Source organism: Motacilla alba, chromosome 7 (assembly GCF_015832195.1).
Source record: "Motacilla alba alba isolate MOTALB_02 chromosome 7, Motacilla_alba_V1.0_pri, whole genome shotgun sequence".
Classification (NCBI taxonomy): domain Eukaryota; kingdom Metazoa; phylum Chordata; class Aves; order Passeriformes; family Motacillidae; genus Motacilla; species Motacilla alba.
In genome coordinates this window covers 13,194,833-13,219,559 of record NC_052022.1, presented here as the reverse complement: position 1 = coordinate 13,219,559, position 24,727 = coordinate 13,194,833, and the positions used below count along the sequence as shown (strand labels likewise).

Below are 24,727 nucleotides of genomic sequence, written 5' to 3'. Positions count from 1 at the left end.
AGCATTTTTGAGAAGAGAATAAAATTAAAGCACTACCAATCCACTCTCCCTACATCTGTAGAATATGCAAGAAGATCCAGCAAAATGTGGGGTATAAAGCTGGTAGTTTGCTCAAGCCCACACAATAAATCTTTCTTCTTAATGATGTTGTTCAGCTGGCTAACTAGCTGCAGTAATTTACAACTCTTATTTCTGCATTAAAAAACCATATAGTTTTTAGAGAGGACAAGTCTGTAGACTTATTTAGACTCGATATATATATAGATATTTATGTCTTAAACTGCAAAGCCTTTTAAACCATTCTAATCCCATTAATTCAAAATTTAGTATCTGATTTATTTTTCAGATGAGATGCTAAATGCATCCTACAGAAATGCTCAGGCTCTGTTTCATATAGAGGCAGCAGATAAGATGTAAAGAAACTCTCCTGTCTCCAAAAACCCACATTATATTACTTTATATAGCTCTGCACAGGCTTTTGATCATTTTTGAGCATGAACATTTGAAAAATTCTATAAAACCTATATGTATGTGTTTATTTACTTTTGGGTACATATTTGTATATATTCTTATACATATTTATACATAAAGCATAGATAATTACCTTTGAATGTTTATATACCTGAACACGCTTATACTTGGGTGCAAATGTAACAGCACGAAAAGGAAATGGGAATGAACTTTGAATGCTAGGTTCCACAAAAGTTTGGACCTTATGGCTTGGAAGAAAGGACTTTCCAGAGCCAAACAAGCAATAAGGAGAGGAGGTACTAGGTTGGAGCAGATAAAGCAGACTCTATGAGCTCCCCATTCAGCCTGAACATTTGCAAGCCCCATCTGCAGTTTCAGATAAAATTATGATTTCCTGCTTCTAGCAGGAGTTGTGTCTCTTAGCTTGGAAGGTAATTTTCCTAAAATCAGGAGTATTTATAGCATTTTTCAATATTATTACCTTATTATATTAAAGGATCCTTGGTTTTCCTCCTCTTTCTACATTATGTACACTTTCGCCATAACACAACACTTTCCACATTATTTACCACTTCTAATAAAAGAGAGGCAGGATTGTATCTGTCAGCATGACACAGAGTAGAAAAATGCATTCAGTCCTGAGGAAGAAGAACCAAGCTCTGGACACAGGCTGGACTGCAGAAAGCCAGGGGAGTCTACAGTGCTAAGGCTGAAGGACAGGGAGGACAATGATCCTGAACTTAAAAGTGGTGAGAATTACAGCGATCACGGGAGAAAAAGCAACTCACCCTTTGGTTTGTTTGACTTTGAGACACAGATTAATCATTGAATCAGAGGGCTGAGCAGAATAGACAAGAGGAAAAGAAAAAGGGAGGAAAAAGAAGAGGTCAAGCACTTGCAGCATGACTGAAGACAAGTTGAAAGCTAGCGAGAGAACTGACTAAATGGCAGAGACAGAAATCAGAGCACGTCGCCTGCATAAAGGTCCTTCTGCATGTACTCTTTCTTCTTATCAGAAACAGCAGCAGGCTCTTGAGCAGAGAGCTTGAAGGTGTAAGGGTAACTAAGGATGCCCCTTTCTAGGCAACTTCTTTGGTATTCTTAAAATCAGATGTAATCGGTACAAAGAGTCCACCTCTGACTCCACAGAAATATTTCAGTGCATGAACTGTACAGTGAAACAGGAGAAGTTTAATCATAGAGATTCCTTTAGCTCATCACAATGTCTTTTTCTTGGTAATGGAGAGCCACAACCTCACTAGCCATCATTAAATGAGAAATGATAGCAAGTCACAAATTAGAGTAATTCTTGGAAAGGATTGCATACAAGTCAAATTCCAAATGACTCATCTTCAAAAAAACTGTAAATGTCTAATTAACCAGGATATTGAAGCTACTCAGTCTTAGAAAATTATTCTCATCTCAAAAGAAAAAGAGTTCAACAAAGGCAATAATAAAACACAAAAGTTGAAAATAATGGATTTAATCAGGAAAATCCTTCAATACAACACTTCATTTTTTGTTTTATTTTAATAATTGTAAAAAAACGGATTTCTATAAAAGCAGAAATATCTAAGATACTATCCTGCTCTACATGAAGAGCTGACAGCAGGCACACCTACAGCTTTTCTGTTAAAATGTCATATACAGGTAGGTGCACACACAGAAGTCAGTAGAAGGATCTGGAAGTATTATTCAAGATCAAATTTCCAGTGAACTAAACAGTCAGCAGAATTTAGGACAGCACCTTTTGAGGATTTGAAATGTCATTGTCAGTGCTGAGCACTCATTATTTCATTTCAAGATGGCGGAACTAACATTTAGATGATACAATGAAATAAATAAAAATAAATTCCTTTAAAAGAAGGGGAAGAGAGAACTTACATCCATCAGCTCTTCATACTTTTTAATATTCAGTGTCAATTAAGATTTATAAATACTTTTCTTACATTTGAACCATTCTGGCTTCTGATCCTGTTTACTGGAACGCTGGACTTCAGTGAGCACACAGAGTACTCAGTTCAGTTTACCATTGCTTAACTGTGTTATTGCTTTTCTAAATGTTAAGCTAAGAATAAAATCCTCTGGACTGAACTGAAACATGTTTATATTGTAAAACACAACCTCAGTAGAGCTAATGAGATTCTGTAGCCATTTACTTTTCAAACTACAACTATAGGTATTTAAATGTTAAAAAAACAAAGCACCAGCCACAGAAAATGTGACCTGAAAAATGGAGATAATTTCCCCAAAGATTCTTAGAAATAGCTCTTGAAGTGCTTTTTCACTTGTTATTCCACCAAAACTGACCAACAACCTTAGAAAACCATTCAGCCATTTCTAGAAGACATCCATCTGAGACCAATCTTTTACTGACCTGAAAAATACCAGTGCTTGTCTGCTTACAGGGAGGTCTTTTCTATTACCTTGCTGATTTGACGCACTCGATTCTACCAGAATTTCAATATTTGAGGGACTCAGCTTTTAATCTACCTGAAGTGACACCACAATGTCCAAGCAGCCGGATGTTGCCAGATCTGGGTCTTTGACAAGACAGTGTAATTGAAATTGCTTCACCCAGAAAAAAAGAAATACAGGACAAAGCAGGGGAAGAGAAGCCATTGCTGAGACTCTTTCTTTCAGAAGGGAGAATACTGAAAACAGTATTTGTACAGATGGGAAGGTCCAAACTCATGAAAGAGGTGGTCCTATTTCTACCTCAATATGTTCCTTCAGAAGCCACCACTTTTCCAAGGCTCTGGCAGAGAAAAAAAATAGACATGACTTATTATTCTGAATTCTCATTGAATCTCTTTTTAATTAAACTTTTCTTCCCCCATGGAAGCTAAAATATATTAAAAAAATCAGATTTCTAACTTAATATGGGCAAATTCACTCTAAGCCTGGTTTATTTGCATAACTCAGAACTGTTTCACTGTGTTCTGATCTTCTTGGTCTCTTCAGTGAATGAAGTGAGGCAATGTGTTATGTGCTACTTATTCATAACACACAAAGTAAAAGCACAAGATTTATTTGTTCATTCATGTAAGAATATTACAGGAAGCATTTTTTAATAATTCTGACAAAACTATCATGGAGTGGGACAATCACATGGCTGTATTTGGCTTTACACATACTGGTGCTAGCCTCAGACCCTTTTTGGTACTGTGCTTCATACATGAATGGCCTCAAGGAAATATATGGATGTATGGATTAATGTAATGCTTTGGAGTATCATGAATTCCTCCTGCCTTCTTTCATATGCTTACGAAAGAACCTCAAAAGCAGTTTACAGACATGGAAAGGACGGCTTTTCCATCACCATTATTTCCTAGCTGAGGAAAATACAAATATATGGATGGTGGATATCTAAGAACTACTGAATTCTTACCTTCAATATCAGCTTAGTGAGTTTTCTGTTTCTTAGTTAAGGATTATTCCAAAAAACTTCTCATTCCTTGAGAGCTGAAGGTTTAGTTTACTAGTCCCAGACTACAAAGGTACAAAGGCTTGATGTTCTCATCAAACTAGCTACTAAAGACTGCCACCAGTCAGTGACATACAAATTTGCCAAAGAAGCAGAAAATACATTTGCATTCATACAGAGCCTTTAGAGCAGAGACTTTGCTGTTATCACTGGCATAAAGAGATTCCCCCCACTAGGATAAAGACCTTGTGCTTCACACTTACTAACACAGAAAACCCATTCCTGTCCTGAAGGAGTCTAAATCAATTATCCTTCCCTGTGCATCTCCTGGAAGAGAAGAACAGGCATTTCCAGCTGTGAGCTATTTTTCTCCCTGCCTGAACACTGAAATAAGTGCCTGTCTTTGAATTTACAAAGCTTAGCTAGAACATGATTTCATAGATTTGCTCTCAATTTCCTCTAAGCTAAGATTATCATTTCCCTTAATGTAAGAAATAATAGGGATAGCCCTTCTCTTGCACAGGTCTTCTGTCTATCTTAGGACAGTATTTTATATTTAACTGATACTGTTCTTGAATTTAATATGAATGCATCATTTTCATCACACAATTTTACTTTAGTACTCAGATAAGCAACTTGGTGCAAACTTACACGTTCTTGTAGGGAAATGCAAGTCAGCTCTACCTGCGTGCCACGTAGAAATGACTGGAAGGACACACTGCTCAAAAAAGATGTTTTGTTTTCCTGGTTGTCAGCCAATAAGCCCCTAGCTCTCCCACTGAAGACTTCATAATTGCAGATTTATGTCCAGACCCTGTAAAAGTTTCTGCCTACTGACCCCACTAGAGAGGGCCAGCACAATCATGATGGTTCAGAGACTCCATTATTTATGGATGCAGTTGGTAATTTTAAAGAAGCATTATTGCTTATATTAAGTTACTGCTTAGCATAAGAACGTCTTCCTCCAACCCCTGTTGGCAGGGTAAAGTCCGCATAGACACGAACATTTAGCCCTAATGAAACAGAACAGGTAAACTCAAGCTCAAAACAATTAAGCACATCACCTAATGATGCCTGGCAAAGCTTTCAAAAAGTCAAGCATCAAGCCCAGGCCTTTCAAATTTGAAGAAGGTGCCTCTTCCCTAACACCCACACTTTCATCCTAACAGTTAGAATGTTGATGTTAATTTTCACATGCTACATTTTTCAGTGCAGCAGAAAAACAGATAATTTCACTTGTAATTGTGGTGTACCCTGGTAAAGTCTGTCAGGTGTTAGAACACTGACCTCAGTGCCTGTGCTAATTAGATGAAATTGAAAAAAAGCACAGGCTCTATAAATCAGATTCTGCTAAGGTTAGGATGGGTGCAAGATGGAGAGGGTAGGAGGAAAATCTGTTCTTTTATGGCTCTGACTCATTGTCTGCTTGCTATCAGAGCAAGGTTTTCAAATCAGGACTTCCTTATTTAATTCATAGAAGCCATTAATGCCTGGACCCAATGGCAAAACTGGTGATGTTTGGATGAAGGCTGTCAAGGCAAGTGAAATAACATGTATTTGTGGAGAAATGGGATGACTCCCGGCAGTTGACACCACCTCCTTACAAGTTTAAGTGGAAAAATTATTTGTGTTTAGTGAGCAGGTCTTTTCTCTGTCTCTTCTGCTGAGGTCTCAAGAAAGGAAGCAACTTTCTTTATACAGGTTGGCCTCATCTGACAAAGCCAGCCACAGCTCCTAAGCAAAAGCACAGGTGAAAAGTACATCTCCACTGCTTGTCTGAAAACAGTCTGGGCTTTTGCAAACACTTGGTTATGAATGTGGGTGTGTAAAGGAGTTTGTAATCCCAACTCCTAATGGAGCAGTAAAGAGACTGCTTTGACTCATGTGCAGTCTCTCTGGAGGAGGCCCCAGGAAACAGGACAGCTACCAAGCGTAGGTTTCAAAAGGAAAATAGTTTATAATTTGCAAAACAAAATCTTATAGTTTAAATGTTTAAAGTTAGTAATTTTGCAAGCACGTGTCCCTAACGTTACCAACAAAAAGCTAGCTATATGTTTTCTAGGAAAAAATTCTCATCTGTGGACCCAGGAGCATTAGCATTGTGAGCTCATATTTGTCTGGAAGAAATACCCTTGGACTATCAGCTTTTCTGAACACCTAAAAGGTTTTTCTGTAAGGCTTGTAAAATGCTGTTATCACAGCATAATCCTATATTTTACAGTGGAATGTATTCAACTCAACAGAACAGGAGGGTTCTGAAAACAGAACAATTGTTGGTAAAAAATGCAAAGTGTGCAAAAGGATGTGCATCTTTAACTAACTGTATTTTCAGTAAGTTGCATACAAGGGTAGCACAGAATATGACAATAGAACAGGTCAACTCACTCTCAAATAAGGAGCTCAAAAGGAACCATTAGGAAAAAGGATAGTTCTTCCCACTGCTGACAGGTACAAACACAACTTGTATTGCATACATTGTCAGACAGATTTCAAGGAAAATAAACTTTGCAGAAGAACAATAAAAGGGATCTGCATGCTGGATGAACAGGCTTCTGAGGAAAAGATGATCTGAAATTCAAGTACAAGTCATTGCCTTAATTTTCTTGAAATTTAGACCAGGTCTTAGATGAACAGAGTCTGCACAAGAATTCAATGAATAACTGTCTAAGAATAATGAGAATTAATATTACATATAAGATGAGCTCTGTACTTAAGAAGCAGAGCTGGGAAAAGGGAATTTGATAATCCATAAATATTTGAATGCTGCAAGCTACATCTGACTGAAATTCATCAAATTTTCATTTTCTTTTCCAAACAAACAGTCTCTGTGAAAAATGCCATAGCTGTTTAATCTTCTTCAGGGTTGCTGAAGGAGGTTCTTCCTCTAAAATTAAAATGCAAACTATTTTTCTACAAAATTAAAAACCAGTAAAACAACACAAACCAACCCCTCTGAACTTTTGGGGGCAGTTAGGGAGCAATCCAGAGGCACTGTTCTTCCTGTGTAAGGTTTCTACCCTGCTTTCTGATGCTCTGTTTAGTGATGACATAAGGCGTGCACCAAGGGGCACATTGGGCAGCCTAGGGGTAAAGAGTCCACCTGGAATCCAACCCACTCAAGTTCATATTCTGTTTTTCCAGAGACTTCCTATGTAGCTTTACACAGAGCACCTGAGCTCCTCTGGAGCACCAGTCCCTGTAGGGGCCCTGATCTCTCCTTCCCACTGACATGTCCACTCAGGAGGAGACGGGCAGTGGCCACCGGGATTATGTGAATACACAGCATCCTGCATGTTCCAGAGCTCTGCCCAAGAGAGACTCACTGTAAGCATTTTCACAGGCATGTGGAGACCACAAGACTTTAGAGTCACTAAAAAGCCACCATCATTTTCATTTGAGGTCAGCTGTACAGGATAACTTAGATTTAGGATTATTTATAGGATTATGTAGGTGCACTTATGCAAGTTCTCCCAAGGCCAGGTCTGGAGGACCATATCCTGTGAAAGAAGCTCCCTCTCCATTGTGTTTGCCATTTCTATTTGGTTTAGCTTACCCTCTGCACTGTGGAAAATGAGCGTTCCTTAGCTCTTTATCCTGGGGGGCAGGAATTTATCAAAATCTATTAAATATTTAGACCTTTATATAGCAAGTAATGCTGCTAACTTGTTTGACTTAAATTATACTCCACTGGCAAATCAAATTAGAGAAGATTTGAGAAAATCTACCTTTTAAAACAAAAGCTGATTTTCTCCATGTTCAGCCATTTGTGGGATTAACTTTTTAATGGGTTTTTATGTGCACAGTGTTTTTGTTTTCATGGATACTAGAAAAGGATGAATTATTCATCAAGGAAAAAAAACATCTACAACATGCATTTTCATAGCTTATTTGGTCCCTTTTGTCCTACTCATAAATCAATTTTGATTACTACAAATGAACGTGTTCCCACTAAGGGTTCAGTGATGACTCACTTGGACCATTAATTTAGACCTCTTCACTGAGTGCATTAGGATGCTGCCACTGGTAATAGGAAACTGGGAGAACATTCTTTGTGACCTCCTCTCTTTGCCTGCACACCCCAGACTCCTTCTCCTGGCTCCATTCCTTGTGTATAATTTTATAGACACAACACATTCTCCAGTTAGAACATGCCATTTCCCCTCTTGTTCCAGTGACAAATTTGCATGAAGGGAAAGAAGAAAATTATATATTAATGCCCAGCAGGTTGCTTTTATGACCCAGGAGGAGGACAGAGAGCAATGGCTCAGTATCTACATCCTAAGTGGGGGCAACTGATGCCCAAACATAAAGACATCACTGAATTGTTATGGGAATGACTACAGATGTGTCACTGGTGGCACAGATCACTAGGCATTTGTCTCTGTTCCTGAAGTGCTGACGAGCTGTCATCAGTGAAGAACCATTGTCATCGAGGAACAATGCTTCACCATTTAGAGCAGTAAATGGAACAAGCCAATTCTTATCCAGGCAGTACAGCATTTATCAACTCCTTATTGCCCAGCTGGGAACAAAGAGAGGATTCTATCCATTTGAAAATTATTATTATTATTTACTACTTTATTGGCAACACAGTGCACTGAATAGTTTTAGAAGAAAAATTTATGCCCCAGAATTCCTAAGGGTCAACACTCAATCTTTCTCAATATACACAATAAAAGAGAGAAGGAAAACGTATTTGTTTCCTTCCCAGTCCAATTGCTGCAGTGCCACGGTGGTTAGCATTGAACACCATTCTGTTTCATATGCTGGGGCTCTGTGCTGAACCCTAATTACCAATGTCAAAAGAGAAACATTCCACAGAATTCCACATTCACCAGTTATTCTTTGCAGCTTCCACTGCTATGATTGTTGCTGAATATCTTCTGAATATTTTCAAGTACCAAGCTGAACAGAATGCCGTGTGTCCCACTGCAACTCAATGCTCTTTATGCCATAAAGATATCACAGATCCCAGGCAATTAACAGTTTGGAAAAGAGTACATTAACACCAGCTACTAAAAGCCTTTTACAGTCTTGAACGGTATTCACTGAGCAATTACAAAGTTAGGTGAATTCCTAAGAGCAGTAACAAGAAAAAGCTAACAGTGATGCTCATTAAAAATACCCCTTAGTATAATACCCCTAAATACCCCAACTCAAATGCAGAGTTGTATTGTCCAGCATGGGAACAGCATGTCCAGCATGGGAAACATTTAGAAGTTTATCACTGGTGTAACATGTTTGATGCGGACTAAGACAGGAGGAAGTCACAGAGACTTCCCAGCAAACCTCCAGCATCTACATCCTACTGATAGATTAGCCAGTCTGTATCAGGAATCTGGGCTACCCTATTCCAATACAGCCACACCAGCACAATCCTGAGCTGAACACCCTCCAGACCATGAGTCACAGCGGCGCTGGATGCTACTTGAATTTTTGTTACCTGGATAATCTCCATTCATAACAAAACAAATTGTTGCGTTTCTCTTATCCAAAGCCTGTTTCAACCAGGCTCAAACTGAGGGTTTGCTGGAAGCTTCCTCCTACCTGCTACACACCAGCACACAGGGCTCTGATTCCAAGCCTGACTCCTCTCTGATCTGGCATGTGCAAAATGAGGACAAAGGGTGGGCTGCCACTGATAGAGAAGACACTAAGGGCCTAGTTCTGCTTTTGTCACATGAGCAATTTCTTGACTTTTCTTTCTAACACTAAAACCTTCTTAACCACAAAAATGTCTCCAACTCCATATACAGTGTTTGAAAAAGAGTACACAAGCATCATCTCTCTGCCAAAATCATTTCCACAGACAACTTCTGCCATAGAAGAAAGATTTTTTTTTTTTTATCATAGATGTTCATGAATTCATCACCTCCTGTTGTTCTGGCTGCAGCACACTCATGGTAGTTGGATTATTGGAGGACTACACAGGTTGAGATCCCTGGTGTTGCATTAGAGAGTGCAAACTTACAGAGGCCTTTATTAGGGTAGAGAAACACTGGATAAAATAAAACCTGCCATTGCCACTTTGTGCTCTGTACTTTATTTTCAGTTTAAGTACTACATTTATACATTCAAAAAAACCCAAAATATCAACTCTGCAAGACTCCAATTGGCAGGTTGCAAAACACAACATAAGAGAATGGACCAGGACTCTAATGCCCATTTAGTATTGTAGATACGTAGGCTCATACAGACTTCCATTGCTTTATTCTGAACTTGTACTGATAATCTCTGGGCACAAAGTTCTGCAGGAGATGAACCAAGTTATCCAAGTTCCAGCATATGTTTGTAAGAATGTAGAGAAAGAGCGAGCATCATGCAAAGGAAAAACACAGCTAAAAAAATGGGATTTCTCTTCTAGAATACAGACCAAGCAAGATCCTTCATGACATTTACAAATGGCTCCATGCCCTCTCTTTTACTAAGCTACCTTCCTTTATTTTTGGAGAAAATACCAGCTAAAGTATTAAATATTTTCTGCATATATCAAAATATATCTGTGTAGAAGGGCAGTTAGATCACCACACTATGAACTACCAATTTTTTTAACTGCTTAATGGAGCAGATAATTAAAAATAAGAAAACCCGTGCTCTGCCACCTTTTTTTTCCCCCTCTAAGTTCTATACTGAATTATTTTCATCATTTAAAACATCAGTTGCATTCATCTAGTGAACAAATGGCATTACTAGCCCGAAAGTACCTGCACAGGGCAAGTAAAAAAATAAATCAGTGACAACATTAATACAAGGAAATTAATAATCAATTATATCAGCCCAGCACTGTGTACCAAGAAAAATTAAAAATATTGTTTTTCTCTAACTCTACAGACATTACAAAATATCTGCTGAGGCTTCCTGCCTTACCAAGTGATGCCTTCAAAGCCTTCAAGAATTTCCTGTGATTTTAAACCTTTATTATACCATTATTATATTATTCTCTTCCCCTTTCTCTTAGTTTGAGTAGAGGGAGCTTAGTTAAAAGCAAAAAAAAAAAAAAAAAAAAAAAAATTCATGTCTCAAAGACTTTACTGAAAGCAGAAGGAAAATGTTCATACAGATCTACCAGTTCTTTTCTCTTTTGCACAGACCCAGAAGAGAGGAGTCCAGCAGGAACCACATCCTACAGAGACAATACTTGTATCAGTAAGGCCACAGCAGACTGAAAAAGTAGATGCTACAGAACCAGAATATCATTTCCCTAATTCTGAGGGTGGAAAAACACAGCAGAGTTCTTTATTATTAGAAAAAAAAAAAAAGAAAAAAAGGCACAGCAAGTTACCTGGTGCCCTGTACAGACAGCCCTGGAACACTTGGTAGGATTCTGGAGGCTGGCAGGCAAAGGGGAAGGAGACAGAGAGCCTGGAACATGTGAGTTGGCACATGCACCTTCAGTCCTCTCTTTCACCCCTTCTTGTGTCTCTTTCAGAGGAGGGAGTAGGTAAGACTGTAACTCAAGTTTGCCAATAGAGCTGAAACCTGTCACATCTACAAAAAATCCATTTTGGCGGCTAAAAAAAAATAAACGCTACCTCACACTCCCACTGCCTTCAGATTCCTATTCATTTCAGTATTCAGATAGCCAAACTCCACTTGCTTCAAATAGCAGCAGAGAAAGGAGAAGGAGGGGAAGAGGAAATGAGGAGTAGTCTATGAATTTAGAAACTACTACATATAGAAAATATGAATATGAATTAACAACAGAGAATGGGATACAACCATGCCAGATGGGATCAACTCAATTGATCCCTAAGGCTTTATTTTAGCTACTTAGATTCTCACATTGATTGTACATTCATCTCTTGTTTATATACACACCTTCAGATTCCCATTGGTAAAAGAATGATTACAGTACTTAAAAAAACACTTCGCCAGTCCTACATGGACTGGAGTGCTGGCAGAAGCCTGTACATGCCATGTGCAGGGAGAGCTTCACAAGTAGGTTGTTCTACCCACCGTATTTTACACTTGAAGTCTATACTTTGTACAAATGTACCAAGCACATTTGAAAACAAATTGTTCTTGCTGTTAATTTATAAGGAAAAACCTGCTGCATTTGCATGACATTAAGCAGGGGGGAAAAAAAAAAAAAGAGAAAATGTCCTAGCAGATAATGTATTGGGTGCTGAGATAATAACCCTGGATGGATTCCTGTAGCTGGTAATGCCATCTGCCTGATGGATGCAGAATCCAAAGACCTTTGTAGTCCATGGAATTACCTTCTTGAGACTGATTCACAGCCAGAGTGCTGATTGAGTCAAAGGGACTGAAAGCTAGATACTGACAGGTATGCAAAGGAGGCACCCACGAGCTGTGGGTCATTCACAGGAAATCTCATGTTTTGGACTATTTCTCCATCGATACATCTGAAGGCATGAAAAAGCTAATATTTGTGTTCTCCCCCTCCCCCTTATGAAACTAAGAGGAGGAAGGCATGTCTGAATATTATTCTCTTGTTAAGAATATTTAAGTACTGGAGGCAGAGGAAAAGCCTGAGATTCGTCTGATGCTCTTTACTCAGCCTGCAAGCACACGAGGCACAAACCAACGATCAATATCCTACCTTATTTCAGCACAGCTTTTCAAACTTAGCATTTCTGACCACACAGATAGAAAGGTCACTGTTTAAGAGACCTCTTGCCTTTGCCACAGTTGACTCAACTGGTCCCATTTGTGCTGTTACACAAATCCCAAACACACCCTCCTGATCTTGATGGCCTCAAATATCCAGAGTCAGATTTGCTCCTGTTAAGTTTTCACTTACACTTGGCTGACTCCTGTGCAATTATCACCACTGCAGAGAAAGGAAGGCCAAAATCAGAGTGAACACTGGTTGTCTAAATAAATAAATAAATATATTACATATACATAACTTCCATGTTAAAAAAAATTACATTTCTTCAATTTTTTTTTAAATTAAAAAAAAACCCAGACTCACATTGCCTATTTTTAACTGAACAGAATTATTAAAGACAGAATGTGCCCTGTAAGGCCACATGGAAATCTACTGCAGAGTAATGGACTGTACATTGACCATACATTTCTGCAAGAGTAGACCTCATTCTGCTACACATTGAATTTGAAGATCTCATTCTACTACACATGGAATTTCTGCAGCTTTGACTGACACTTATGACTGGGTTTAAGTGAAAGGTTTGAAAGTCTCCTGATCAGCTAGTAAGTGGTGGTGAAAAGGCATAATAAATGTTAGCAATGCTGTAGGTGGCAGAGGCAGCTGTGTTCTGGAACAGAAACATTTAATAATTTGAGAATAACTTTCACAATGGGAGTTAAAAGGTGCCACTTGACCAGGAGGTGTTTTAATCTGCTACATCTTTTCAGGCCATGTGCGAAAAGTCAGTCAAGAAAGATACAAGTAAGGGGGAGGGAGGCATAAGGTGTAAAATAACAAGTGGGGACATATTTTAAGATACACAACACTAAACTGGGTGGAAGATCGCTAATGGCTCCTGCAATTCTTTTCTGCAGCTGCAGACTAGCCCTGAACTGATACAGAAAAGTGCTTAAGAAAAACATGAGTTCATATCTCCTTTCATTTTTTCTACTACTGTTCCCACCTTCCAACTTTGAAATGAAAAAGGTAGGGGGAAAAAAAAAAATGGGGCTCAACAAGAGTAGACTCACCAAAGCTACAATGTTTTCAGATCACAGAATGTGCTGCTAAAGGGCAACTAATTTGTTATACAGGAGGCAAGGCTTTGTGCCTCCTTGTCCATCTGATAAACGTTGAAGTTTCAGTTCTCCCAGACATCATATGCAACACATTTTCAGTGTTACGTACATGGCTATTTATTCATTTTCTAGTAATTAATATCCTGGGGAGAAATCCAATTGCCACTCTATTTACCTAATTTAATAAAATATTGCAAAATGCAAAGTGGGAGGAATTTCTAATGTTTTATTAGCATTTGGCAATTCTGATCTTTCTAATGATGTCTACTGACCCCTAGCCTGTAGCTGTGTTTCAAAGCAGTTTCTTCACCAATTTCTTTCTTTAATTAAAAACTATTACCAAAGAGAAAATTAGATTCAAATATCTCAGTGGCAGAGAAGATTTTTACTTACTCAGGACTTTAATTTTACAGCAAATTAAATAAGTGAGAAAAGAATAATTTTAAGAGTTTCATAATTTAGAAGTAAGGGGAAAAAACAAATTAGATTAAAGACATATTAGATATTAGGAAGAAAATTAAATGAGCTGCACTCTCCCCCCCAGCCCCAAGCATAGTCCTTTTCAACTATAAATACTGTTCTCAGTTTTGTTCTTGTTCACAAAATCTGTCAGAAACAAATCTGCTGAAGTCATTGTGAGCATACCAGTACTGGCATCTGAATGCGACCCCTTTGGCCAAAGTATTGAGATTGAGGAGGGTGCAGAACCCATCCTTTCCCATTTGCACTTGGGCTTTCAAGTCAAAGCTTCTGACAGTTGCCTGCACCGAAGCTTCTCATATGTGGAATTCTCTTATTTCCTTTGGTTACTGGGTTCCTGGAAGCTCAGTAAGCCCTTAAAGTGATAGCACTTTCATACAGCTACCTGAATATATTTCAAGATACTGCTTCAATATTTTAGCCAACATATGAGCTTTCTTGGCCCAAAACTGAGGAAGAGTGCACAGCCTCCCTGAGCTCCAACATAAGGAGATGATTTATTTAAGCAGGTGATGAATTTTCATACTGGGTGCAATTATTGAGGTCCGTGTGAGCACACATAGATCTTCACATGTGAATCTAACGAGGTTTCTAGGGAACTTGCAGCTATTACAGATTCACAGGCTCCTTCCCTCAGCTCCTGGGAAAGCACTTACAGCTGATTCCATGCTAATTCATTGCTCAATGAATAAGTAAAATCTGTACAGTATAATAAAACCATTGATCATCATGCTTTAAGATTGACTCCTAAATATTTAGGAAGCAGCGCGTATTCAATGGAAATGTTTATTGGCACTGTGAAATTAAACTGTCACCCGTGAAATAGTAAAACTCATTAACGCTGAGTTTCTTTTTAAGTGTTAGGAATTAACTTTATGGCCGCATCCGTAATGGCAAGCCTTAGCCTTAAATCGCCTGCCATTTAGTATTCGCGAGCGATATTAAAACATATTAACCGTGATTTAATTGACTGGAAATTAAAGAAGATAGAGGAGGAAACCACATATAGAGGAAAACAGAAGAAAGAGGAAAGAGGCCGGGGCGGGCTGTTGGGAGGGGGCGGACGGACGGACAGACGGACGGACAGCGCTGCCCGCGGGGCTCGGCCGGGGCAGCGCCGCCGGCGGGGCAACAGCGCCCTCTCGCGGCAGCCGCGCCCCGCCCGACGGGCCGCGGGGGAGGCCGTACCGGGAGCCCCGCTCCCGGCCCCGCTCCCGGCCCCGCTCCCGGCCCCGCTCCCGGCCCCGCTCCCGGCCCCGCTCCCGGCCCCGCGGAGAGCATCACCGCCTGCTCTGGGCTCCACGACTCGCCGCACCGCCGGTACCCAGCTGCACCGGGTTCGCCCAAGCGCTCCCGTACAGCCGCCGCCGCTGCCCGCCCGCCGGAGCACCTCAAAGCCCGGCGGCCAGGGATGCTCCTGCCTGCGGGGACAGACCCCGCACGGCCGGCAGAGATACGTGGCAAACTTAAGAGCGGATCTCCGGGGGGAAAAAGAAGAGCGAACGGTGATTTCCCAGCCGGGAAATGCTGGGGCAGCAGGGAGGGAGAGCACCACGCCCCGGGACACAGCCGCGCCCGTGGAACCGAGCTCCCAGGGAACCGACGGTAGCGCCGGGCCATGAGAAGACGCTCAGCGCCACCGGCGCTGCTCCGCCAGGCGGGAGCCAGGCTGCGCCCGCAAAATCGTGGCATCCCCCGGCCCTTGCGGGAAGGACCGACCCTCCCCACCAGACAGAAGAGCCACCTCGGCCCCGTCCCGGCCGGTGGCCCAAAGCCGAGGCAGGGCGACAGCGGCCACTGACCGCAAAAAGATGCGGCCAGCGGAAGGACAACAAATCGTGCGGAAAACCCCGAGCGGCTCCTCGCAGGCTCCAGCGTCTCCCGCTCACTCCCACATCCACACCGGCAGGACGGTGGAGAGCAGTTCCTCCGTCTGGCCCCAACTTTGCATTTCTGAGCTCCATTAGCAAAGCGGAGCCGAGCTAAGTTTCTCAGAGGTCATGGCGCAATATCCCCGTTTTTCCGGGAGTTACTCCCCATCTCTTCCTCCCGCCCCCAACCCAACCCCAGCAACTCCTCGCACTCCCGTTACTCACAATTTGTTGCAGTTAATCCCAGATGCCATAAAGTGAAGAGCAGCAGAGTGAAGCCCCCGAGGGCTCGGGAATCCATCTTCAGCCCCGGAGGGGGAAGCCAGCCGCCCGCCTGTCTCCCCTGGTCCCGGTCTCCGAGCGCCTCTCAGCCTCTGTGCGCCCGCTCTGCCTCCGCTCATTTACTCCATACAGCATCCAAGCACTCCGGGTGAAGGGAAGCCGGGGCCGGCCGGGGGACTCTTCGCAGCCCTTGGAGGAGCCGCTCCGGACGCCGGCGGCAGTGCCCGAGCCGAACCCGCTGCCCCGACTGCCGCCGCGGCGATTCACCTTGCGAGCAGCGGCTGGGTGGGAAGCACCAGCCGCTCGCTGGGCACCTCCTTATAGGCGAGAGCCGCGCTGCACTCCACCTCCTCCCAGCCCCCTGGAAGTTGCTCCTCCTCGCCTTCCAGGGAGGATCCTTACTGCAATCTTCACGCGTTGTTGATAAGCATCAGAGTCACGGAGTAAATCAGATGCCTGGAAGAAAAAAAAAAATTAAAATCTTCCTCTTTTTTTTTTTTTTTCCTTTTAAGGTAGCACCGTAGCTGGAACATTTTAAAGATCCCCGGCTCAGATGTTTGTTTGCTTACGAATACCTATGTTATATACATATACATAAAAATAAAATACACATGGTATCCTGGCATGTACAGAGCCCGACGAGCCCCAGCCCGGCTGCCGAGGCTCAGCCTCACGTCCAGGGAGGGGGGATGAGCCTCGGACGGGACTGATGCTCTACCCGCTCTTCTGTCAAGACTGGTCCAGAGCTTCCCTGCCTGGCCCTCCCCGAAGGCGATCAGAGGTGGCCCCAGGGCTTCCAGAAGAGACTCGAGGAGCTCTCGTAGCGCCCCCGGCCTGAAGAGGAACGCGGCTCCCGGGATAGCGGACCCGGACCCGGACCCGCACCCATGGTCTATGCCCCCCTCCCGGCTGGCGAGGGGGATGCTTGCAAAAATCCGATTTCCTGACTGATTGACTGATTGATTACCCGACTGCTCAGCAGCTGAACGGGCCGGGATTGTCTTCCCGAGGGGTGTACAGGAAACTAGAGCTGAACGTGCATCCTGCCCTCCCCTGGCGGGGTGCGCGCCGGCGGCCGGAGCGCTCGCAGCCGGGCCCGCACCGCCCCGCAGCCGCACGGGCGGGGAAGGCGCACCTGAGCCCGGGGACTCGGCTTAATCACCGCCGAGGTCCAACCTTGCTGCGGCGTCACCCCACATCAATAGAGTGCTGCATCAAAGTCAGGCCAAAATTGCATTAGCGATTCCGCTGTAATCTGCAAGGAGAGTGTGTTTGGGTCGTCTTTGGGGGTGGGGAGGGGGAAGCTGCTGGTGCTCAGCCACAATCCCTCACAGTGGCAAGGAATAATCAGAAGAAATAGACGGTTCTCCAAAGCCATCCCGACCTGCAACGGAGAGCAGAAGTTTAAATTGCTGGTGTGCTGTAAACCTCATTTTAAAAAGCAAGGAAGGTGGAGAAAAGACATTGTGCTTAGCCATTAGGCACCAACTATACCAGAGAGGTGTCAGGGTGACATCTTATCTTTAAATGGGTAGCCAGCTTGGAAAGCAGAAGTCACATTTAAAAATTGACCTAATTATTTCAGTTTCTGTTGTTACAAGTGACACAAGTGACACAAGGTTAAACAGGAAGGATAGCTGCCTAGCACCAAGGCTTTCAGTCGGAGTCAATAAAGGATTTAGTCAGACAAAACTAAGACTTGGGAAGAACTTAAAAGCTTAATGAGCTCTACAAGTGTTTGACTTCAAACACATCTGAACACACCAAGGTTTCAACTTTGCTCATGCAAAGACCTGACCCAATTGCTCTACACTTGTGTCTGAGCAGAATGAGATTTTGGAAATTAGGGGTGGCAGTCAGATCAAGGCTAAGTCATCTACATGAAGTGTAGCTTTCCCTTACCCAGGTCCTGGTGGAGGTACTAAACTGATCACCCAGGAGAGCTTTGTGCAAGGGCACAGACACCCTTGTGTCTGAGCAGGCCCAATTTTGAAGGTAGCGAGCTCTGCTCATTTCCCTCAGCGGATGGGATGAGAGAGGGTCTCACACCTATTCATGTTTTCTGATCCTAGTCAGAAACATCTCATCTTCTCCACACCAAAATTGGTGACTCTGGCCCAGGAACTAAGTATTGCTTTGCTGCATTAGGCCAGGAGGCTGGAGTACTGAGAAAATTGTGCTATTAACTTGACTTTTTCAGGTGAGTGATCAGTTTTAGAAGTGTTACCAGTGCTTCCAGAGCTACTACTTGAGTAAAGCTAAGCAGTGGGATACATCAGAAATCTTAAGCCAGAGTGGGTTTTCTCTGGAGACACAAGTCTTTGACACACTCACAACCTTGCAGCTATGTATTCTGAAATTAGCAGCGTTCAAAGAAGGAAATTAAAAATGGGGAGGGGAGTTTCATGCTTTCCTTTTAAAAAAAAATTAAAAATTAAATTGACTGTTTTTAAAATATTTTCAGTGTCTCTTTAAACTCTCTGGCACATTGGTACACTTTTTAACTGACTCACAGAACTAATTAGTGGCTTGTTTATAGGAAAACAGATGTGGAAATGAATTATGCAGGCTAATTAAAAGCTATCAGTAAATATGAGCCCCATCCTACAATGCATCCCAGTGGTCACCAACATGGATCTGACTGCAGAATCTGGACCCCAATTATAATACTGGTTTTCAAATCACCCTTGTGAGACACACCTCTTCCATAATCTCCTTTGTGTCATAAATGCCAGGCATTGCGTTAAGATTTGTGAATGTTTGGGTGCAGGAAGATTACAATTGAGAAGTTATGGCCAGAGTGGAGGGCTACGCAGCTGTTTGTTGTAGGAAATTATGTAAATAATGTCATGTTTAAGGGCTTTTTGCCAGCAAGATTTTTATTAGAGTAAATTTATTAATTACTATTAAAGATGTTCAGACAAAAACTGTGGCTCATCATCAATTACAGGTCTGAGTACCCTGGATTTTGGGAAAACTCAGTTGTTTATTGAGTTTAGTGTAGCTGGACATTATTCAAAATCACAATGATGATTGCCACTGAAGGTGTTTCAAAGCCTTGGCTATGAGAGGAGGCTTTATTACACCTATATTTATTAGTCCTCTCTAACTCGCTGGTTTTTAACTCCTTTATAATTCTTGCATTCACTGTGGCACATCTTCTTCTCCTCAATGAAAACAAAACTGACCTTAACAGTGAAGACCCTGATTTCTTTCCTTTCCGTGTCTGCCTCCTTTTTGATAAATTTCATTTATGTCCTTTTGCCATCGAGTCACTCGATGTTCACTCCCTGTTTGTTAAACAAGAGGAACACACCAATACCTCCTCTTGTTCATGTGGCAGGAGGAGAAATATCCAAATGTTTGGTGCCTGTTCAGTCACGGTGATCATAATTTTGGAGACATTGCCAATCATCATTAGGTCATCTGGGGCTGTACTGGAATGGCTGTGTGAGTTCTTGGTGAGAAAGCCTAACATGGAGAAAAAAAACAGGTCCTTACTCTCTGCAGCCTGAGGGCAGCTGAGTGCACCTGCTAATGCTGCCCAGAACACTGGCAGTGCATGACCTGCGTGATGGGAAGAGAAGACAAGCAACATTACACCAATAGCTGGTCCCATCACAGCCTTACTGGCTTTACAATGCAAGCCACAAATTGCTGAAATTGAGCATTCAAGTTTTTTAGCCTCAGTGTCCTCAAGTCTATTCTACCAGTCTGGAGCCTTGTTATTTGAACTGAAGGAACCATTTGTGGGAATTAATGAATAGAAAAGCAAAGGAAACAACTATCTAGTGCATCACAACAAGGAAGGACATGAACACATAAGGAAGAGCAGGAAATCTGGCTGCCACCAGGGAAGTTAGGGAATGTATTTTTGCCTTTTGAAAGAGAAAGCTTTTTTATTTAAATGTTTATCTGAGGAGGTAAGTTCATCTGTGATCAGATAAACTTGTTTTCTTTCCTAGAGTCAGTAAACAGCATTAGTACTGCTACAACCCATGTTGAGTTTGCCACTAGAAGCAATAGCAGTTTAGCCCATGAATACAAACAATCCAGCTGTTTGGATAATTGCAGCTGGAAGTTTTATCTCTGACCGTGACTGTACAGAATCGATGGAAAGAGAATAGCATTACATATATGAAAACTTAATTGTACATGGCTTTGGGATCATATATTGCAGTTTCCTGTTCATAACGAAGAATTTACCTGATGTTTCCCACCAAAAAACCTAAAGGTCACATAAAAAAAAAAACCCTGAAGGTCATTTATTTCTTTTTCCCTTTGAGTATTCCCCTATAAATAGAAAGGACTCATTCATGAAAGAGAATATGTGGGAAGCTTTCATAAAACACTCCAACCCCAACCAGGTGAGTGCAACAGCAGGCTGCTCATTATCCTTGGATAGATCCACAGCATACCTAAGTCCAGAGGACAGGAAAATGTAATGATCTGCTGGGATAATCTGATGGCCAGTAGCATTTTTGAGATGCATGCTGAGATTAGGTAAAAGAAATCAGATGTCAAACTGTGAAGCGATTATTGGAAGACAAAGAACTAAAATCACCACTTCCTCCCCCTCGCCTTCCCCCCCATTATTTTACCACTGTCTGCTGCTATTATTGCTTTCATTACATTATCTTGTCTGCCTATGAAGACACTTGTGTCAATCATGGCCAGATACAGCTACCGGTCTTACAAGATCAATAACCTGAGTAAATAATAGTACAAATGACTATGGCTACAAATTACCTAGGGACTGAAATAGGCCTTATTTGGGACACACTCCTCCCTGGTGTGATTCCAGTGACATTGTGTGCTGCAGTGCTGGAAGGAGTCACAGAGGGCACAGCCTTGGTCTGCTGTCTGTGCTGGTTTCCTACCAAACACAGTGGTCAGCTCTTGCTGGGCCAGTCCCCGTTGACTCCCTGAGCAATACTGCTTTTTTACTGAAATGCAGCAAAATCCTGGTGTAGTTATTGTCTCAGAGCCAGCTTTCCATCAGTGTCCAGTGAAGAGATGGACTTCACAAGGTGTTTGCATAACTGCAAACCCCATTCTTGTGGTCTCATCAACCACAATCAGCCCTGATGAGAGAACTTCTACACAAACTAAGTAAAACATTTTTTCCCCTTGTTCTGAAGCCATACAGATTAGAATGAGGAAACACCTAAAAAATCCCTGGACAGTTAGGTGTCACAAGATGGATGTAGTTCTTGGAGTACAGCTGGCTAACCAATGGGAACATAGTGGAATAAGGTGTATGAGTCTCCCAGCTGAGGTCAAAGCCCAGAATCTGTCTCATAATACTTAAAAACTTCAAGGCAAACGAGACCAAAAGAAGTTACAAAAGCTGGGGAAGCATTTATCAAAAAATCTCTATTTGATAGGCACCCCACTTCAGACTACAGAGTTGGAAGGGAGGAATGTTTTCTGTATGAATGTCTTTTCCCATACATAAAAAAGACAGCTTTACTTGTCACTCATTGGTGGCTATCAAGTCTCCATTTTGCAGAGATTCAGTCATTCATTCATGGAATTATAGTGTCTGCCATGTCACCGATGTGAGTAATGACATATAATGAATAGACAGTGGAATAGATTTTCAGAAGCAATTAGCAATTTTGCATGAACAACCAAGGTATTCCTTAAGGGGAATTTTTTTCAGAATGATTTGGGCCTTTATTTGCTTGGTGCCATGATCTGCCTGTTCAAAAAAGACAGCTAAAAGAAGAGGCATCCAAAATCATTAGCCTCCATTGAACATTTGCACCTCAGTCTACCACTAATCCATAGTCTCATGCTCTAGGAGAGAAACAATCACCTGGGCCTATATACATAACAAACAACTTTGAATGCCTCCATGATTTTACTGACGAAGTTTGCAAGGAATAAAAAAGAGAGCTAATTTCATCAAATAAATCATTTGTGACAAATGGCTCATCCAGTGCTCGCACTCAGAAAATTATTATTAGCAACAGCTGGGCTGGGTATGACAACCTATATTCAGACATTCTCTTTACTTTTCTGCCTGTCCTTCACTAATCTCTCGTTGTGGATGGAGGTCAGGGAGGACTGAAAAGAGGAAAGTTGTGTGGAAGCTAATGCAATCATTAGGTCATTTTTAACCTTGCTGCAATTATCATACAGAAGGAGTCAACTGAGAATAATGAAAGACAAGATGGTAATTTAGACTCCCTTGAAAAAGAGGAAGAAATGAATACACCTTGTCTCAAAAGCCATCAGGATTTCTAAATTCAATCCTGTGGGAATGAGCAGCTCCTGAGCACTCCTGTGTTGCTCCCTTCTCAGCATAGGCACAGGATATTCAGAATCTTGGGCCCATGGTTTTGCAGATACCTGCCTTTCTAAAGACTGATGCTGTAATTTTTTGATTCAGACATTAAAGGACATGGAACAGAAAATGAAATTAATAGAGGTTCTTTAGTCACAGTATCACTGACCTGCTTCTAGTCAAAGAACTTACCGAGGGCTGAGCTGAAAGTTAATCTGGCCTAAACTATGAAAATTTATGTTGTGTGTGTGTGTGTATATCTGTACACACACATGCATATACATATATACTTGTACATGAGTATATACAGACACACAGAAATCTGTGTAAAACAGGAAATCAAACAAGGTAAACTCACCCCTCGCTAGGAGATCCATTTATTTCCTACCTACTGACTAAAAATGTTTATTTCCTCTAGGAAGTGAATGCATTTGCATCAAAACGAAACAGTTCTATGTAGACCTACCACTGTCTTTTCAAAGCAAAGTGATTTTAACTCAGTGAGAGAGAGATGATTATACAGTAATGTGTAGGCCTGAGTCAGACACGCTCATCTCACTTCTGACTGCAGCCAGCTTGAGGTATAGGAAGCCTCTGCTTTCTGCCAGTCTGGATTGCAGATTGCACTGGAGATAATGAATCCCTCCTACTCGCTAAAGATCTGCCGACAACATGAGAATATTAACATATTGTAACTAAGCACAAGGGTGGGTATTCAGGCTTTTCTAGCAATCAATGTATCTTGCTTTACTTATTACAAAAACAATAAGTGATTTGAGCAACCACTATCAAAACTAAGCCAAAATTACAAGTCCTACTTACTTTTTTTCTGACTCTTGGTGTCGTTTTTTGCTTGTTATAAGGGCAGTTACATTGGATGGTGTTGTAAATTCATGGGTAAGGAAGAAAATCAAACTCACTGCTGAGAATTTTTATGCTAGGGATTTAAACTGGAGCAAACAAGTCCCACTATGTTCCCATTAAGGAGGAGGAATCCCAGGAGGCCAAACTTCTGTGCACTAACTAGTGTGTTTTGAATCAGTTGAGGTTCAGGCAGAAAATGTGCATGATTTCAGATTTCACTGAGCCTGCATGTCGGAGCTTTCTTGGCTGTGTGCAGGGCTGAAGACCAAGGGGTGAAGTGCAGTAAACTGTGCCCTGGAGTTCAGCTAAACCCCTGACTTGAACCTGTTATCCACGCAGCGTGAATATAAGCTAAGTTTGAGCTTCAGACTGGATTCAGACTCACTTTCAAGGGTTGCAGAGATGTATCCAGGGTCAAAAGACAGGATCAAGCCACAGAAAGAGTGTGGCAAAGCTATCCCAGGCTCTCTTTGTTTTCTTAATTGGATTCATTGTCCCATATTATCTCTCCAGTCTGAAAATCAGTTTCATAAATGTAACAACTCAAGAGAATTATAGCCATCAGTGGCAACAGCATACAACTCTAATCCTATCTGAATAGGCAGCAAAATACAGCAGAGACATTTGACTTTGTTTCTCCATCTTAGGGGTTAAGATGTTCATTGCAGGCAGATCCAGGCAGCAGAGAATCTCAGCAGTGACAGGAAGGTCACAAGCATGCAGCTGTGCTCCGTAAAAACCTTTAGCATTGTCTAATATGAAGAATCAAATGTGGAAATGAGGAGTATGTATTGACATCTACATGTGTTAGTACCACTTATGTAATTGAATTTATTATAAGCAACTTAATTCCCAGAGTGCAATTATAACAGATGGATAAACAAGATGCAATATATTGTTCACTTTGTGACAATGATCACATAATTCCAGCTTCAATGCTTTTACTGTTTGCATGAAACACCGATTAATAAAGCTTTGAAAGGCTGTCAGACAAAGATATATGAATGAGTGATATGAGTGAAATTACTTCCCAGTATAAAATCTAGGGAAGCCGTATCAGGGATGAACATGATCTATTCTTTCCACCAGGTTCTCCTTGACAAAGGCTGAGCAGTGACTAAAACCAGCTATAATCATTATCCTCCACTTTCATTCTTTTTTAGTTCACTTTTTTGTCCATTTACATCATGAGCCTTTGAGAAACAGCCACCTTCCTCCCTGTGCATGTCTACACCTGCTGTAGTTCTGACCCCACTGTGAAGGTTGTAGAATCACAGTATTACCATAGGTCAAGGATTACACAAACAATTAGCACCCTACCAGCACAGCAGTGAGCAAAACTCACAA

General features: G+C 41.7%; 1 protein-coding gene across 1 annotated transcript in view; it reads right to left on the bottom strand.

Moving 5' to 3' along the window:
* CNTNAP5 (contactin associated protein family member 5) overlaps positions 1-16,661 on the bottom strand; it is a 273,054-nt gene extending 256,393 nt beyond the window's left edge. Inside the window, exon 1 of the mRNA XM_038143362.1 lies at positions 16,168-16,661. Within this exon, the coding sequence (XP_037999290.1) occupies positions 16,168-16,243 (76 nt within the window). The 5' untranslated portion in view covers positions 16,244-16,661. The remainder of the gene's footprint in view (positions 1-16,167) is intronic.
* Positions 16,662-24,727: the final 8,066 nt, after the last annotated feature.